This window comes from Emydura macquarii, unplaced genomic scaffold (assembly GCF_026122565.2).
Source record: "Emydura macquarii macquarii isolate MOO-44397 ecotype Brisbane River unplaced genomic scaffold, CSIRO-AGI_Emac_v2 contig_312, whole genome shotgun sequence".
Taxonomy (NCBI): Eukaryota; Metazoa; Chordata; order Testudines; family Chelidae; genus Emydura; species Emydura macquarii.
In genome coordinates this window covers 7,164,050-7,181,581 of record NW_027130449.1, presented here as the reverse complement: position 1 = coordinate 7,181,581, position 17,532 = coordinate 7,164,050, and the positions used below count along the sequence as shown (strand labels likewise).

Genomic DNA, 17,532 nt, shown 5'->3' with positions numbered 1-17,532 from the left:
AAATCTACCGCTACAAGGAAGTGGCACGATCATATTACAGAGCCGACAAATCTCCCGCAGCACTTACGTTGGAATTCCTGCACCACGGGCTTTGTGTTGCTGGATGTCAGCTCCACGGCCAAGACTCTGCAGCCTATAAAAACAAACAAAAGGGAATAAGAATCATAAGTCCCCCGGTTAGAAACTTACTACCTGGTGAGAAATCCTCCGAGCCAGTTTCAATAAGGACCAGCTTCCCTAAAACAAAAGCTGTATCTCTGGCCTCAAATGCTGGGCCAGCCAGCCAGCCACTAGCCTCGTGTTGATTTAGAATCAATCTCAGTGCAAATAGAAAAGGTTAAAAGCAACAATTAAAGAGCATTGACAAACTGGCACAATACCAGCAGAAGACTCTTCCTCCAGCCATCCGCTCCCATTTACATGATGGACAAACACACATTCTAAAAATGGCCAAAAGCGGCTTGCAAAATAAGGACATTGGAGTTCAAATTAATTCCACAGATGAGATAAAGGGAAGGAAAGAAGCAAACAATGTAATTTGCTCTTTAAAATCAGGAATTTGTTAGCTCTGTCCATAGTCGATTCTCAGATTATATACTTCTCTGTATGCTTTGGGGAGTCCTCAGTTTAAAAGGTGCTATGGAAATGTAAAATGTCTGGTTAATAAGCTATAGAAGATGGTTGCAAGAGAGAGCTGGACAAAGAGGGCAAGGAAAAATGTAGGGCTCAACCTGGGCGCACAGGTAGGAGATTGGAATTAAGCAGTTCTGGCAATGACAAATTTCCAATGGGCTTCAATCAGGCCAGGATGTCACCCTTTGAGTGGGATACTCCACATCAGCCTGGTTCCGCTCCCATCATGCTCAGCTCTTCCACTGGCTTCAAGGACAGCGGAGTTAAGCTAATGCTGAGTGCTGTAGAAAATCCCACCCACCGTATGCAGCAAATCTTCCGTCCACCCTGGGCTGTTTTCATTCTCCAGCGTCCCTGCTTCCCCCTCCTTGCTGCTAGTCCAGCCCCTTGAATGTTCCTAATTAGTGCTGCAAGATTGACCTTTTTACAGTATTTTCCTCCTTGAGACCCGGCCTTTTATGGCTTTCCAAACATAATAACGCCTTTCATCCTGACAGGCACAAAGGGCAGCACCAACCACAGACATGCACCACCACTCAAATGTACACACAGCTCCTCTGGGACAGAAGGAGGCAGCTAGCCAGCATACAGCACTGCCCAGCAGGAAAACGGGACCGCATGAGCAAACCCTCTCTCCCCCATGGAGAAGGTTTAACAGCTGAGTATCACCTCCCATTCAAGCATACCCTCCCATAGAGCGTGGGCTGTCCTGTCTCCCAGTGGTAGGTTAGGGCACACAAAACAGTATGCAGCAACAGTGCACCAGGGCCCAGCATGGAGACTCATTATTATCCAAAGCCCACCACAGGCAAGAGAAAGACTCCCATGGACTTCAGTGGGCTTTGGACCAGGCCCAAAGGCAAAGAGGTGAAAACTAAAGCATCTGTGACCCTGAAACACACAGAAATCAGGATCCCGCTTTATCCAGGATGAAACAGACCAGACAAAGCTGAAGACAAACCAGGGAAAGGAATCAAAATGAGACGTGGAGAGGAGGAAAACAGTCTACGTCATTAAGACAAACAACTGGAAATTCCCACGTGCTTGGCGTTTCGGGTGGAAATGTTTCAAACTAAAAACCAGCGATGAAAGGAAGTTAAAATTCCTACAGTTCGGTGGATCAGGAGGATACATTGAAGAAACGCTGCTCTTTGCTGCAGGACTATGCAGGGGAAGAGGGGGAGAGTTTATAACACCTAAGAGACATTCCCAGCTGGACCTGATGCTCTTACATCCTTTAGACACTTGGAATTCTCCCCGCTAATTACCACTGGTTATTTGTTAAGTGTTGACAGTTTGCTCAGTGCCACGCTGGGCCTAGTTCCTGTCTCCGGCAGCTTTCTCGAAAAGGCAAAGAGGCAAACTTGCAAAGGCCTCAGCCGAGCTCCCGTACTAGGAAGGCAAATTACTCCTTGCCTCTGCACTCCTCTCCAGCTCAGCATTTGGAGACCTCCGCAGAGCACTTTGGAGAAGCCGGATGTTGAATCAAGAAGGCGACAATTCTCTGTTCCTGGCCAGTCGGGGTTAGAATGAATGACAATGCAATATGCGGGGAACGTAGCCCTACGGGACCTGGGATTCAGTCTGAAAAGTCTTTCACTGTAGGAGCACAGAAGAATACCACCTTCCATGCTGGATCTCAGCAGGTGAAAAAGGCTGTTCCCGTCTTGGTTTACTGTCATCGGAAGGCAACGGCGTAGCTGTGCAAAGCACGGGTGCAGGCCAGCAATGAGAGAGAGCAGAGCACATTTATACCAGTCCTGAGGTTTGCAGGCTTAGCTCTGCTGAATGGGAACCAGGCCACACAGAAGCTGTAACATGTTCCTTTCCCTTCGCTCTCCCTTTGATCCTTCTTGTTCCATCTAAGATCCCACATGGTGAATCTATGTTTTTGATCCTTACCTTCCTCCCTGGTGAGCATAAGCAGATCTCACTAACCTCAACAAAAGCCCAGAGCATTAAAGTAACCAGCCATATGAAAGACAAGCGAGGAGCCTGGGGAAATCTCTCTGAAGTTCCCTGGAGCACTTTTAAACGGGCTCCCTGCTGCCAGGGAGGCCATTTTGTTTCTGAATTGAAATTTCCCACCTGTCAGCTGCAAAGCACATATTGCCTCAGCTCCATCCCTCGCTACCCACCCAGAGCTTGGGTGTACACATTCTTTTCTCACCATCACCACTGTGCTGATGCTTCTGCTGCAGAAAGGCGATTGCCTTTCAAACCCACACCGACTAACGACTCATGTTCTCACAGAAGAGAAAAGTCTTCTCTGGACACCACTAATTAGCCAAAACGTCCAAGGAAGAGGATGCAAACTGGTGAAGATGCTTCTACCACTCACACGAGCTTCCCTAATACAGGCGATATCATTCTGAGAGGCAGGAGCCAAAGACTGAAAAGGAAGCGCAATGGTTATCCAACTCCCCATCTCTTCCCCTGTGCACAGCACTCTCCTCAAGGGCTGTGTTGTGTACCGGGCCTCCCCTTCGTCTTATCTTTGGAGACTTGGATTTATCTTGCATCATAGAGAGGCTTTGGTGAACTCAGCCATGAGTCTTGGGACCTGCAGGTGCTCGTCATCTCTGAGACAGGCCCCTGCTCCCTAAAGGAGTAATGCAAAAACAACCACCGCAAGGGCAACGTCTCCTGAGACCAGGAATAGCAGGAGAGCTATGGGAGACAGCCAGGTTGCGTTGGAAGAGCCAGAAACAACAGTTTATACAGCAACTGTGCTCCAGTCTGTGCTCGTCTATCACATCAGCCTGGCTTTCCCCAGTGCACAGATGCACCCAAATGAAAGCAAAGAGGGGCCTGCGTTACTTAGAGGAAAACATCCACTGCTGCAGAAAAATAAACCTTTCACCCAGATCTATGTATACCATGTGCCCTTGTTTACAATAAGGAAGCCTTTTCCAGAGCAACAACATCCCACCGAAAGCTGTGCTGACTGGCTATAGAAATACATCTAGTATAATAACTGTTACTGTACACTCCCAGTTATCCCAATAGCATAGAGGACATGGATGTTCTTCAGATAATCGAGAGTGCAGGAGCCATTCAGCACCAAGGTAGCCTCCCCCGCTGCTGGGGTTTTGTCCTCTTCCTTCTCCTCATCCCAGTCCCGGGGTCTCTGCTCCATTATTTGATCTCTGCATTATCTGAATTCCTTCCGCATGAGCTACCTATGGGACAGGGACGGGTTTCAGATCATGCAGAGGTTCAGATAACAGGGTTTGGGATAAAATAGATTTGTAGGTGGTTTCATTGGAAGGTGGCTGTAACACCGTAATAAGTAGTGGTGGTATGATATTCCCACAGGAGCTGTGATCCTACAGACATTACATCCAAAGCAATAGGACTCCATCAAACTCTGGCCTTTCTCAGCTCTTGGAAACACCCCTCACCCTTTCCTACCCTTCCCTACCCATTAAAAACAAGATTTATGTTGCCCCATAGCAGGCCCATAGCAGGACAGCAACAGATTTAAGGTAAACGCTGGCTGCCTGGAGCCATCGGGAGTGGTTCCCAGATTATGATGTTTGTTGACTGTGGACACAGCGTAGCAGCGGTTCCTTAAATCAATGCGAGGCCAGATTGATTGTTTCCGGTGCAGCCAGGGAGCTCCGACGCACGGCATGGAGGGGAAAGTCGCGCAGGGAGCAACACACGGATCAGAGAAGCTCCAAAGCAGCAGCAAATGATCTTCTCACGGGCTGTCACTATCACGGCCCTGAGCCCCACCAGCATCAGTCTTATGGGGACAGTAGAAGCCATTAAAAAGTCAAAGTTCCCAGCGGTTATCACTCTCCTGTTTAAGTAGAGGGGAAACACTGTGGTACGTCAGACGCCACGGCTGTTGGCACATGCTGACTATTTTAATGGCAATTGCTGTATTTGCTTTGTTTGGTGTATTACGTGATCGTTAGTTACAACATCCCCTCCCCGCCCGTTAGAGGAGCCTTACACTATGGATACACATCTGGGTGAAATTCACCCCAGCGCAGTGACTGCACAAAGCTTGTGTGTTGTTGAAATCCCACCTGAGCTTTCAAAACAAGACGTAAATGGTGTACAAGGCTTGTGCCGGATCTCTTCTCTGCACGGGCGTGCATTCCACCCCCTAAAGCCCTCTGCAGTCCTTGTGCTGACAGCCTGCAAAACATCAACACGTACAGCACTGGCTAGGTACATAATGGACTGGGAGGGCCCACAGAGAGACAAGTTTGAAACCAGCACTCAAGAACTCTGTGCAGGACAATGCAACAAAGTCTGCTGGGTATCTCTGCTGTTATTCTGGCAAAGAAGATCCAGCCCACATAAATTATGTCCCAAGTTACTGGGAGTGCCTTCAACCATTGCATTAGGACTGAATTTAAGTAAGCAATTATCAGCTTTACTGAGCATATCAACAACGTATGGACATCTACACAGCACTAAAATCCCTGTCAGCATTCACCGGGTCTCGTATCAAACCCGGAACGGGGGCGCTGGGGAAGCAGTCTCTTCTTGGGGCTGCTCCAGAGTACTGAGCAGAAATCTGGAAGGGATGGGAATCTTTCTAGGGCACTGAAGCAGTTCTTGGGCTCCCCTTGTCACACCTGACTCCAGCTAGAAGGAGTCTTGCTTGTGCTTAGCTGGATGGCAGATCCCGAAGACCACCAGCTTGTTAGCCACTCTCACCCTCTCCTCTGGACTATGCCAGCCCTTACTTTGTCTTGCAGTTTAACAACAGATGCTCCCCAGTCCTCGAATCTCTTTGCAGCGTTACCCTGTGATATCCAGCCTCTGACACTGGCTACTACCAGGCCCTCTCTTCCCCACAGAACAGAATGCACCAGCTTGTAAGATTCAACTCAGGACCAGCGCTTTGCTCAATATTACAGCCCAGGGCTATATTTATACTGAAACCCAGAAGAAGTTTATTATCCAAGGTTCAAGTGATAGTGAGTAAGGCTATCAGAAACAAATGGTTACATATAAAACCAGATCATACCATGCTTTCTAGAGACCCAACTTAACGAACATGTTAACCTCCTGTCTAAAGAAGTTTTATCTCAATGTCTTCTGCAGCATTGTTAACCAAGACTGGTTATGGTTCTGTTTTCATGAATGCAAATGCGCTGTCCATTTACTTCCTAGGTGCAGGATGAGGGGATGTCTTCTTTGCCTCCTAGATATACTCCCTAAGTCTCTGTCCTTGCTCCCATACAGGATACCCACCCATGGCTTGTTTTTCCTATGTGCTGTTAACCTGCTGACTTCACATCTCTTTAACATTTTACTTAGTCAACAAACAGCCATTGTGTTAGCTTACAATATTTCATTTCCATCCCAACAGAGAGACAGGTGCATAAACATCTCTTGTCTGACAGCAAATCTGTTTTCCATTTTGGCTGGTGACTAGCCCCTGGATACAGACGCTAAGAACCTATTTTCAGTGTATACACACACAACTCCTTACATAGTACCAGTCCATGCATTTCACCATGATATTATTAAGCAGCGTGACAGTGGCTTTCATTTGAGATCTCACGTGCCATTCTTTGGTGAACCAGAATGTACACACCAGATGCAGGAGACACCTGGACTCCCCTGTCAGTTGGCATTAACAGACTCTCGGGTCACAGGCACTGTAGGCTAAATGCTCTCGGAATTAAACATCAGAGCTGGTAAAGATTCCAGTCGAGCTGTTGCCTCAGTCTAACCTCTGATGGCAGGCGGCTGAAGGGGGGATTCCAGCGGAGCGATTGCTACCAACTTCATAGTTACTCGACGCATTCATTTATCTTTTATAAAATACACTTGTAGGAGAGTGAAGAGTTAAAAGCTGGACAGTGGCCAGGCCTAAATTACAGGGAACGGTCAAGGCACGGGCAAACTGTGAATTGGTGTGAATTTTAGTTAGAGTCTGTTAGATCTCTTCTTCTCCTCCCTTCCTGGCCACCTAGGCAGGGGATGAGTCTATCACTATTTCTGTGCAAGGCCTTTTGGTGGGGAAAAAAGTATTATCTTCCTTCTCCTCCTGGCATGCCTTTGCTTCAAAGAATGTTAGTAAGTTTCAAGGTGATGTGCCTGCCCTCTGTATGGTAATCCTGTAAACAACTAACAGGGGTGGGTGTAATTGTATTCATTATGGAGTTGTTAATATTCATTTTGTAGGTGTCAATGGTCTATGGGGAGTTGCTGGAAATGTATACATTTACATACTGTTATAGATAAAAGAATTGTAAAGTAACCACCTCGTGGCGTCGAGGTGGAACGAGCAGGCAATAAAGGGTTCCATCTCCCCAATCTGCCCCCGGGACAACCTGTTTGATTATTTCTAACAACACTGTGATGGGATATGTATCCCACACAGGCAACAAAAGGGTTAACAAGGGCCTGAGAGGCCAATTAACACACCTGGTTGCACCTGGAGGGCAGGCCATACCTAGTGATAAGATGAGTCCCAGCTGGGGAAGGAGTTGGCTGGTTTCTGTAAGGAGAGGAAGCCCAGAGCAGAAGGTAGTGGCAGGAGGAGGAGGATTTTGTAGCCTCTCTCTGAACAGCAGGGAGCAGAGAAGCCTCAGGAGGGTGTTTGCAGCCTTGGCCCTAATGGGAGAAGGTGGCAGGGATGAAGGAGACTCTTGCAGTGGGCCTGAGAGACGGCCACCCACCGGCAGACAGCCATGGGGGCAGGCTGGAGGTGAGGAACCAGACTAGGGGCAAAACTCAGCAGAGGTAGCCCCTGAGAGTCAGCATCCCGCAGCAGAAGAAAGCTGGGGAGACCCCCGCCTGGATTAAAAGTTTACGCCCAAGGAAGGGGGCAGAAGCTGCTTTCACTGTGGTTTGTGTTTCACTTTTGAGTGTGGTTGAAAGACTCCAAGGAGGAGCCATGGGCCCAGTGTTCTGACAGAAGAGAGGGATCGGGGGGGGTGTTGTCTGTTTGGGATGCTGGTACCCCTGGAAGGGGAGAAACTTTAAAGAGACCAGGCTGGTGGGTTGAGTCATGAGAAGAGAGCCCACGAAGGAGGAAGAGCATTAAGACAAGGGGAGAGCTGCTCCACCACGCCCAGCCATGAAGGGATGCCACAGCGGTGAGTTAACTCTTTCTTATGCTTACATCCTCCTCCCTCAAAAAGCAACAGGTCCGTTATGCTGGGACCTCCGTCATCACATAATCTTTGGTTGTTTTGCGATTCAGAATGCCCCTAAGGCCCGTGAGAATCCCATTATTATTATTATTTATTATTATACCTTATTATGCATTATTACTAAGGTGACCAGATAACAAGTGTGGAAAACCGGGACAGGCGTTTGGGGGGTGATAGGCAACTATGTAAGAAAAAGCTCTGAATGTCGGGACAGTCCCTATAAAATCGGGACATCTGGTTACCCTACTCATTATTCTCCTGGTGGTTACTTCATGTAGCAAGAGTGCTGCTGAGTGGGAGTGAATGATACCCCTTTGGGCCCTGTATGCATGTCAGCAGAACACTCTGTGTGTCAACATGTCTGACAGCCAGTTTTGAGAAGCATCCTGCAGCATCCATTGTGACAAAGATGGCATGGCAGAAATGACAAAACAAGCAGATATGTCAACCTGCTGCGCAGAGCGACGGAGCTAGGGCAGCCCAGCTGAACCAGTGCTGGTCCTGTCACGCCAAAACCATGCTATCTGTGTGCTTGCAAGAAATAGAACAGTTCCCATTTTTGTCAGTCCGCTTCCCCCATCCACTCTGGTGGGGGAGAGCCAGCAGAGTAGAGAAAGCCGCAATGACTAGTGAACAGGGGAAGGGAACAGGACTTAGGAAAGCTGCTTTCTGTTCCCACCTGATGATCCTGAGTAAATCAATTTTTCCATCTGAGAAACGATGATAATGATACTCAGTCACCTTTGTAAAGTGCTTTGGGATACACTGATAGGAAGTGTTAAACATATGCAAAGTTATCAAAAGGCAGGAGCGTTATCAGATGGATCCAAAGACCTTGGATACTTTTGTCTTCCCCAGAATGTCTCAGGAACTTGAGCATGGACAGAGCTAGATTTATCAATAAGAAAGTCAAAGTGTCGCATGGGAACCTTCTCTTTACACTAGATCCAGAATAGCCCCTACGCCATTAGCCATTTCTCCCAGATGGTCAGTTGTGCTGCAGTTCTCAAGAACCCTGCTTTTCATAACCGGACAGTGGCGTTCAGTTACACCTGCACCATTTGTCAGTGCGCTAGGAATGTGGGGTGCTCTGCCTCCCTCGCCCAACCGGTCCACGTCAGAGGTTTGTGAGCCTGCTCCTGCTTTCAACTAATGGCCATAGGCTGGGATTCTGAATGAGCCCAAGGGAGTTAGGTGCTAGCTCCCATTCAGAGTCAGAGAGATACAGGGACCAGATTTACAAAAGTGCAGATTGGCAGCTAGTGGGATTTACAAGTGAGTTAGGCACCTAGCTCCTAATGACTTCAATGGGAGTTATGCCCCAAACTCACTAAGGAGCTTTTAAAAATCCCACTATGTGCCTATCAGCATCTTTAGGTGCCTAAAGGCCATCATAAATTAAGCCCTTGGTGCCTAACTCCTGTAGGTCCTTTGAAAATCCCACCCTCAATCCATTAGCTCCTCTGTGCTTTTAGTGTTGAAGGTCTAAGGTTCAAACCCCACTGATCACCCACGTGGAGTCAGTCATATATTCACTGGATTGCCAAAGGCCCAGCAGACCCACACGCGCACCGCCAGTTCCAAGGCTCTCTGTTGGCTGTTTGCCGAGGGCAAATTCAAGCCTGGCTCTGGGGCAGGCTGGGGAACAATGAAGATGTGTAGCTGAAGATTAAGAAACAAAAGCCGCTCAGCATTCAGGTCCAAATTAAGCAACAGTCTGGTTCGGGGCCTGGTCTGTGTGGGAACTGATAACAGTTCGAAAAGGCTATCCTCCCACTGGCAGCCAAATGTATTGGAAAACACTCCAACCAGCCATAAATCCTCTGTGCTGTCATAGATGCCTACGCTGGGAGGTTTTTATTTTTACCAGCTACATTAAACACTGGCTTATTTTAGATGCACATTTGTGTAAAAAGGAAGCCAAGTCCCCCACAGACTCCTACAAACAAAGGAGACATGTCGGCACAGGCAGGAAACATGCACAGTAATTAACAAGAGGGATGGCAAATGGAATGGTGCAGAGAAGTCTGTAACGGCGTTTCTCCACATGCCATAGTGGGGTTTTTTTCCCTTCCTTCTCCCTACCCTTCTGCTGCTTTTCCTCTCACTCTCCATCTCTTGCTGGTAAATCCAGCATGTGCTTTGTGCTATTCTACGAGCATTGTCTCTTTACTGGTTTATGATCCGTGCTCTCCTTCTGTGTCCAGTGATCTGACGTCGGTATATTATTACTGAACGTTTGTATTACAGTAGCACATAGAAGTCTCCATCAGAGTGGGACATCATGTAAGTGATGGGATCCGTCCCAAAGAGTTTACATACTGGAATTGTCACAGGATACTGCTTGCCTACTACAAGCAAGGGAACAGCCTGGTCCAAGACGGTTCTAGACCAAGCTCTGCCACTGACCTGCTGCGGGGCCTGGGGTAAGTCCCTTCACCTCCTTGTGCCTCCATTTACCCAGCTGTAAAATGGTGATGATACCGACCCACCTTTGTGAAGTCTTTCGCAAGCCTTTGATGACAAGTGTCATAGGAGAGCTAAGGAGATCACTGCTGGTAACTTGCAAGTGATCAAAGCGAGGAGCCAGCACTCCTGGGCCAGTGTTCTACTCCAATTACCTCCATTTCATTATCTCTAAAATCGTACAAATTGCATCACATTAGCTGGAGTTTCCTGTACCATGAAAGTGATCTGCTACGTTCTGACTGCCTTACAGAACAGAACTAATGCTCAGACAGTAAGTAACTGGGTGCACTTATTTTATTTTATTTCTTTTTGGAGGCCATTTTTGGCAGGCTAATTTATTTATTTAAATTTAGATCACCTGACAAGTTAGCCATCAATCTGATTGGCCAGCACAAACGATTTGGTATACATATAAAGCAATAAAGCTGGCCATAGCAGAGGGCACCTAAAGCACCCCTTTTGCATGGGCACAGAACCTCCAGAGTGTGACAAATCCACACCATCCTCGGACTTCCAGGATGCCATCAACCTGCACGCCACAGCCGCACAGAACATCACACCGACTGCAGGCACGGAACACGGATCCACCTGCTTCCCCCTGCCCCCGAACTGTTTGTTTCGAGCCTGTGACGGCACAGGAAGCAGTAATTATTCCATCTAGCAGAGCGCAGCGGTGCACATCCACACTATCCGTGTCACGACTTTATGCTAAGAAGACATGTGGGGCAGCCTGGTACAACAGAACCTCTGAAAGAAAGGGTTTGGGGTAGGAGTTAAATTAACACCTTCCACCCCATCACAAATACATTTCCCTGTAAGTCACACATTCGTGTCTGTTTCAGCGCTTAACAGCAGCAGGTTTTCTCCCATGCCAGTCTTTTTCGGGTATTGTGGAGCCCTCTGCCTGAACCAGGCTGGTGGTCGGGCTTTCCCAAACACAGTGTGACTGAAAACCACCTGTGTTCTCAGCCCTGCACAGTGCATAGGCGGGTCTGAGAGAGCTTTACGAGACCAGGAACGGACAGATGTCAAACATGGGAAAATTCCTTTCTTTTTTTTAAAAGAGGAGACACAGACATACACACACCCCGCCCTTCATCCAATGCAACGCAAACGCCCCCGTGTTAACTGGAACATTCGATCGATAGGTTGTCCAGAGCAGAGACCAGCTTCATCTTCATGACATGTACAACAATAAGCACGTTGTCGGTGCGAAACGAATAAGGGCCTTGATCATGCAATCAGCTCCAGGCAGTAGTGCCCCTGTCTCCAGGTGGAGCTCATTGCAGGACTGGGTCCTACCTTTGCAATTAAAAAACCAAACCATCAAATGCAAGAGTTCAGGTTCTCGCTCATCAATAACCCCATGAGTGCTCATTGCTAAGCAGGCCATAGAAATGAATGTTCATATATAAAGTATGTGAAATTTAACAGTGCGACAAAATCCTTAACCGGCGAGTTTCCTGGTAGAAATCTGCACCTTGAAGACCTTTGTGTAGTTTGTGCAGAGAAAGCCCATTAACAAGCAACCCATGCACACAGCCTGTTTCTGACAGGGGATTTACTGTTCTGCCTCAATCAGACAGCAAAGCGGTTTGTCCACAGGCAGTCTCCAAGCCAGTACAACAGAAAAACAACAGACAAAGACCTCTCTGCATGAGTGATCTCCCGAAGACAAACCATCTCCCTTCTTCTGGTTATGGGGCTGCAGCAGGTGTTCGCAGGGCAAAGTCTGTGAAGATCAAGGATACCTCCTAACAGCTTTCTGAATTTTCATTTCACGCTCCTTGGGTACAACTGCAGGCGTACTGCATGACGTATCCATCTACCCACGGCTCCCCTTTCAGAACGCTACGAGCACCTCACCAACTTTTAACCTGTGTCTGCTCACAACACAGCACTGCTGTTATCCCCAGTTTACAGAGACACAGAAGGAGTAAGTGACTTGCCCAAGTTCACACCAGGAAACTGAACCTGGATCTCCTGAGTCCCACTAGCGGCAGGACAAGCACAGGAGGGGAGTCAGACCATTCCCCAATGGATTGTAAGCTCTCTGGGGTAGGCACTTGTCGTGTGTGTGTGCACAGCCCACAGCAGCATGGGGCTCAGAGGGGAGCTTCTAGCTGCAGTACTTACAATAAACGATCACCATCCCCAAGGGAAGCCTGAGTGAGTCAGTTGCCCGTGGAACTGAGGACTGATGTGTAGCTGGGGAGAACGTTCAAGCCGCACAAGAGGCAAGCGAGCAAGCCGGCACCCTAGGACCAGCATCCATGAAAACCTTGGGTTCCAAAATTCCTGCTCCCTTCCTGCAAAAGGCGCATCACCTGGGATGTTTTTACTTCCCATGTGACTGGCAGGGAGGAGGGAGCACAGAATACATTGAACAGCAGGTACCTCTCATTGGGTGACTACACCCAGCCTGGATGAGTTAGTGGGTTTCTCTCATCATTGACCTCAAGGATCAACACCCCCTATGCAATGGTTCTAAGTTTGCAACATCACAGCGGCTCCTGGGAAATGACAGACACTGGACCTGTTGTATCACTGCATGACTCAGAAGGGAGGCAGATAGACGAGACAGCTTCCATCGATGTGCGCACAGAGTCTTTAGCAATGACCAGAAAAGCAATAAAGAAACAAAAACAGATCACTTGTCTGAAACTTGGATAAAACAGTCCTATTCTATTGACCACTCTTCTTATTGCTCTAATTAGCAGACACAGAGCTAGCAGATCTTAGAAGTGCTCTGCTTTCCTGCCCATACTGCTTGAGATTTTCCCCCCTATCTAGGGGATTTAAACACCTCTCTTTCATTAGTAAAATTAGTTGTGGATAGGTGTCTAAGTTCCCTAGATGACTCTGCAAATCTCATCCACTGTGTTCTTCTACCGCAACTTTCACTGGACAGTCACAACTCTTTGCAACCATTAGTTACGCCTCAAACCCACGTGATGCAGTACATAGGTATTACCCCCAAATTATCAATGGGGAAACTGAGGCACAGAGAGCGACAGGGATTCAATGAAGGCGACACAGCAATTCAGTGGCAGAGCCAGAAATATACTTTGAGGGTCCTGTACTCTAATTACTAGGCAAGATGGCCTCAGACAGCACAGATAGAGGCCAGGAAGAGGAAGGGTGAAAAGGGACAGAATATTTAAAAGTGAGGATTTGAGGCAAAATGCCTCAGAATGAGGAGTCAATATGCTTTTCTGCTTCTGCTTGTGTTCCACTGCCCGGCCCCGTGGCAGCTGCCGTAATCACATTGTGCGCTGTCTGTAACTTGCGGAAATAAAGTTGCTGCCCTGCTCCACAGTGCTGTGAGACCAATGGCAGGTTTAGTGGGAGGGAGCAAGCAGATGGCAGTGATGTGAGGCAGGGAGGATGCCCTGATGTCATCCCAGACAATGGCCTTTCCCCAGTCGGAGTCCTCCCGCCCAGACTGTCCCTTGGCAGAGGCCCTGTTACATTCTCTCTCTGGACGTTTCAAGCAGCTGCAGAGGAAGCTGCAGATTAGAGACGGGGGCAGTTCCGCAGTAGCTCCGAGTTCAATGCCACCTGGCAGGGATTCAGGGCATGGAGGGGAAGGGGACAGGGTGAACCTTATTTTGTTTTCAATCGGTGGGAGTCTTGCTTTGAATTTGGGGAGAACCCAACATGCCGGAGCAAACTAATTCCCCTTCCCCGCCCGCCCAACATGGGTCGTTTCAGGTGAGGAACAGGTCCTAAATCAAGGCAACAATATTGCCCAAGGCAGGCGATGCAGCTCTGGGCCGCACTTCACACCCACAGCAGCATCCTGCGAGTTAGGTGTTTCTTTCTGCACACGGTGTGGCGAAAAGACACTCAAAGCCCAAACTCGATCTTGCAAGGTGCTCACTTCCCACAGGAGTCGGGATGCTCACTGCCTCCCTGACGCAAGCCCTGGAGGAGGAAGAACATCACTGGCTGCCCGCAGTTCAGAGAATGCAAAGAAGCTGAAACGCTCCCAGCACTGGCAATACTCATTAACGTCTGGCTGAGTGGCAAGCAGCAATACAGCGACCTTCAGACCTTTAGCCTAGAATTCCCTTCCTCTGACTCTAATCTCTTAAGTTCTTAGCTCTTCTCCATCATGGAGCCTGACCAACAGCACATCAGCAGCACTTCAGATCCGGCCTATCATCTTCCTGTGGCAAAAATAGGAGTTGGGAAAAGACCAACAATCAGCAAAGCCAACAGCCCAAAAGGGGCGTGGAGAGAGGATTCTTTATGATGGGGCCGGACACAGCTTCCCTTTCAGGAACGCCTTTCCTGATTTTACAGCATCATTGCTCTGGCTTTTGGTATCATTTTAGCCGAAGGTAAAAGATGCAGCTGCCAAGTGCACAGGGACATTTCAGAATGAACTTTGTAAGTGACAGATTGCAGGTACTAAGGGAGTGTTAACATCTGCCTACAAGCTCACTGCTAAGAGCCTGTGAAGTGTCACTGCCATCGTTTCACACTGGCGGGCTCCGACCATCTTCTCTAACGCAGCTTTGACACTGCGCTGTGCATCTGCCAGAGCAAAGGGGGTCGATCCAGGAGAAGGGTGACAGATGTTCGGAATGAAGCTGCATGGAAAAATGCAAGTTAGGCGAAATTCTCCTGGAGGCAGCCACAATTCACTGTAACAAGCTGACCGGATTTACCAGACTAAAACCAGCCCTGGTTCAGGCCTCAGACTTTCGGGAGCTGCCTCCCTTTGTGCCAGGGAATTTGACTTCTTGACTCAGAAGCAGCATCAGGAAATGGGGAGGTATTAGGAGCCTGTGAGTAAGGTCACCCGTAGACATGAAGAATGCAAAGAACAACACTGGGGCAAAGCTGGCTTAATTATCCTTGGGGAAGGAAAGTATTTTGAACTTCCCTGCATTTATATCTGAGACAGTGCCTGGCACAACGGGATTCTGGCCATGGTGCTATGGTGAGACAAATAACGATGATAATTCTGGCCCTTCCAAGCCTGGGTTTCTGCACACAGTCATCATTCATAATATAGACACTGGATGTGACCCTTGGCATGAAAAAGTTAAAAGATTCTGCCATGTAGGAGTCAAACTTGCCACTTGGCTGAGAACTAACTTCTCCTAGGCACTTGGGGTTTTTTTAAAACTTATTGTTATTTTTAGCCAAATATTTTCTTAGCCAAATGCTACCATGCGTATCCTGGTCAGAGGCACTTTTCCCATGGGACTCTGGCCGCAGCAGCAGGAAGTTTGCTGTGTGCGTGGAGGAATTTTATCGGGCGTGCAGCTCTTGCATATCTCAGTACAGTTTTAGTCGCTTGCCCTGCCAGGTTCGTGGGTCTATCTATCAAGACACCAGCGTGTCTCCGCAAGGAGGATATCTGAGATCATCCACACCAGCACTCGGCAGTTACATGTGGACCCTCTAAATGGTGTGGCCAGGCCCCAAAAGCTAATAAAAACAAAACAAGAAAGTCTGCGATTTCAAGATACAGCAGCTAAGCAGGCTGGGGGCAAATGAGACTCAATAACAAGCGTTTAAAGGGTGTGAATGCCAAAGGAGGGGAGACGGTGATGAAAAGGACCATTTAGGCTGAACAATGGGATTAGCTTCTAACAAGAGCCACTGGACTCAGAACAGCTTCCCCTGGAGAAGCAGAGGAAGTCTTGTTGCTTCTGCATTTCAAACTAGGCTAGATAAAGTACTAGGAAAACACACTGAAAGAAACAATCCTGCCCTGGATGGCGGAAGTGAGCTACGTGACCTCAGAGGGTTGCCACATCCTTCCCTAAGTCCAAAGGCAGCAGCTCCTAACTCCCTCCCTCTAGCTCTCCAGCTTCGCAGCACAGAGCAAGCTAACAGAATAGGCAACTCACTCTCTGCAAAAATTAGTTCCCGCAATGGGATTTGGCCCTGCTATCATCAGAGATGCCAACTTCTCAGCTGCTCGACTCTGGCATGAGCCTCTCTAGAGATGGAACATTCTTGGGACGCACGAAGACGCTTCTCAGTTCTGCAGGTCACATGGCCCATGCCTTGCCACCATCCAGAATCCACTGAAATCTGCTAGTGCAGAACGCGCTGCTACAGGAACCCACGAAAGGGCAATGCAATTACACCGTCACAGAGGGACCAAGGCGGGGTTCAGATGCGGTTCTGTGGTGAGAAGGGACTGCACAAAGCGCCAGCAGGATTTATCTTTTACTCTTTGCACCGCGGGAGTGCTGAGAAGCCACAAGCAGGACTCAGGGCCCCACTGAGTTAGGCGCTGTACGTGCTTTTGTTGAAAAGACAGTCCCTTCCCCACAGCGTGCTGCCATGTTTAGCAGTTGTGTCGGTCCTGTGCTGTGTGTGAATAGCTGCTCAGCGCAGAGCACAGCGTTTGCCCCGTGCAGCCACCGCAGCTGCGACATCTAACTCCTTACTTTTAATAAAGCCTCGTTACATTCCTTAAGCAAGAGAGGCAGCAAAGAAACCCCAGTTCTGCTTTATTCTCTCTAGGGCAGACGCTCCCTTTGTGTAGTGAACCGCTGCTAATAGCTCTGCCTCCTCGGCCAGCATTTCGGAAGCCAGGCTGCAATTGTTTTGAAGTCTGGCGCGCCGCAGAACGAGCTGGGATAATAAAGCCTAAAGGAGAAGATTCCTCCTGACAGGGCCCACAATAATCTAGTAATCCTAGTTAAGTCCCTGACAACGAAAAGTGCTGAGCGGCAGTAAGGCAATGGAGGCACCGGGGTGCCACTCCTGCCCCTGGTCACGCTGCAGGCAGGGATGGGAGAGCCCTGGCTAATGGAGCCGGCTCTGCTCACCCACAGAACAGCTGCCTAGATAACGCAGATGTGGAACCTGCTGGGCAGGTCAATGGGGAGTTTGTACTGGAATATTTCTGGCCTAGTCTGTCCGTGACTCCCTACCGCATACAGAGCCTGCATTACTCACAGCAGAGATGGCTATGCGCAGGATGAAAGCACAGGCCGGCTGAGGCGCTCAGAGAGCAACCCTGGAGGTATCTCCTCTGATGCACCTGTCAGTGGGGCATCCGGATATGGCTCTCTGCATGAAGGTGGGATCGCCTGCTCGGGGACCCCATCGCTCACAAATGGAGTCCAGGAGGCTCTGAGGCACTCAGGGCCTGTTCCCGCAGGAGCCAGCCATGGCGTTCTGTGATGGCCGCCATCTCGTCCAACACTCCAGGGACTGAGCCAGCAGAGCTGGCTGCAGCTTGGGCTGTACCAGTCTCCTGTCCTCCGTGGCTCAGGCACAGACGGTGACACGTAACCCACTGGCCAGTTGCACGTACACC

General features: G+C 48.9%; 1 protein-coding gene across 1 annotated transcript in view; it reads right to left on the bottom strand.

Moving 5' to 3' along the window:
* The window catches only part of JAM3 (junctional adhesion molecule 3), a 37,952-nt gene that overhangs the window by 9,357 nt on the left and 11,063 nt on the right, over positions 1-17,532 (bottom strand). Inside the window, exon 2 of the mRNA XM_067564165.1 lies at positions 68-133. Within this exon, the coding sequence (XP_067420266.1) occupies positions 68-133 (66 nt within the window). The remainder of the gene's footprint in view (positions 1-67; positions 134-17,532) is intronic.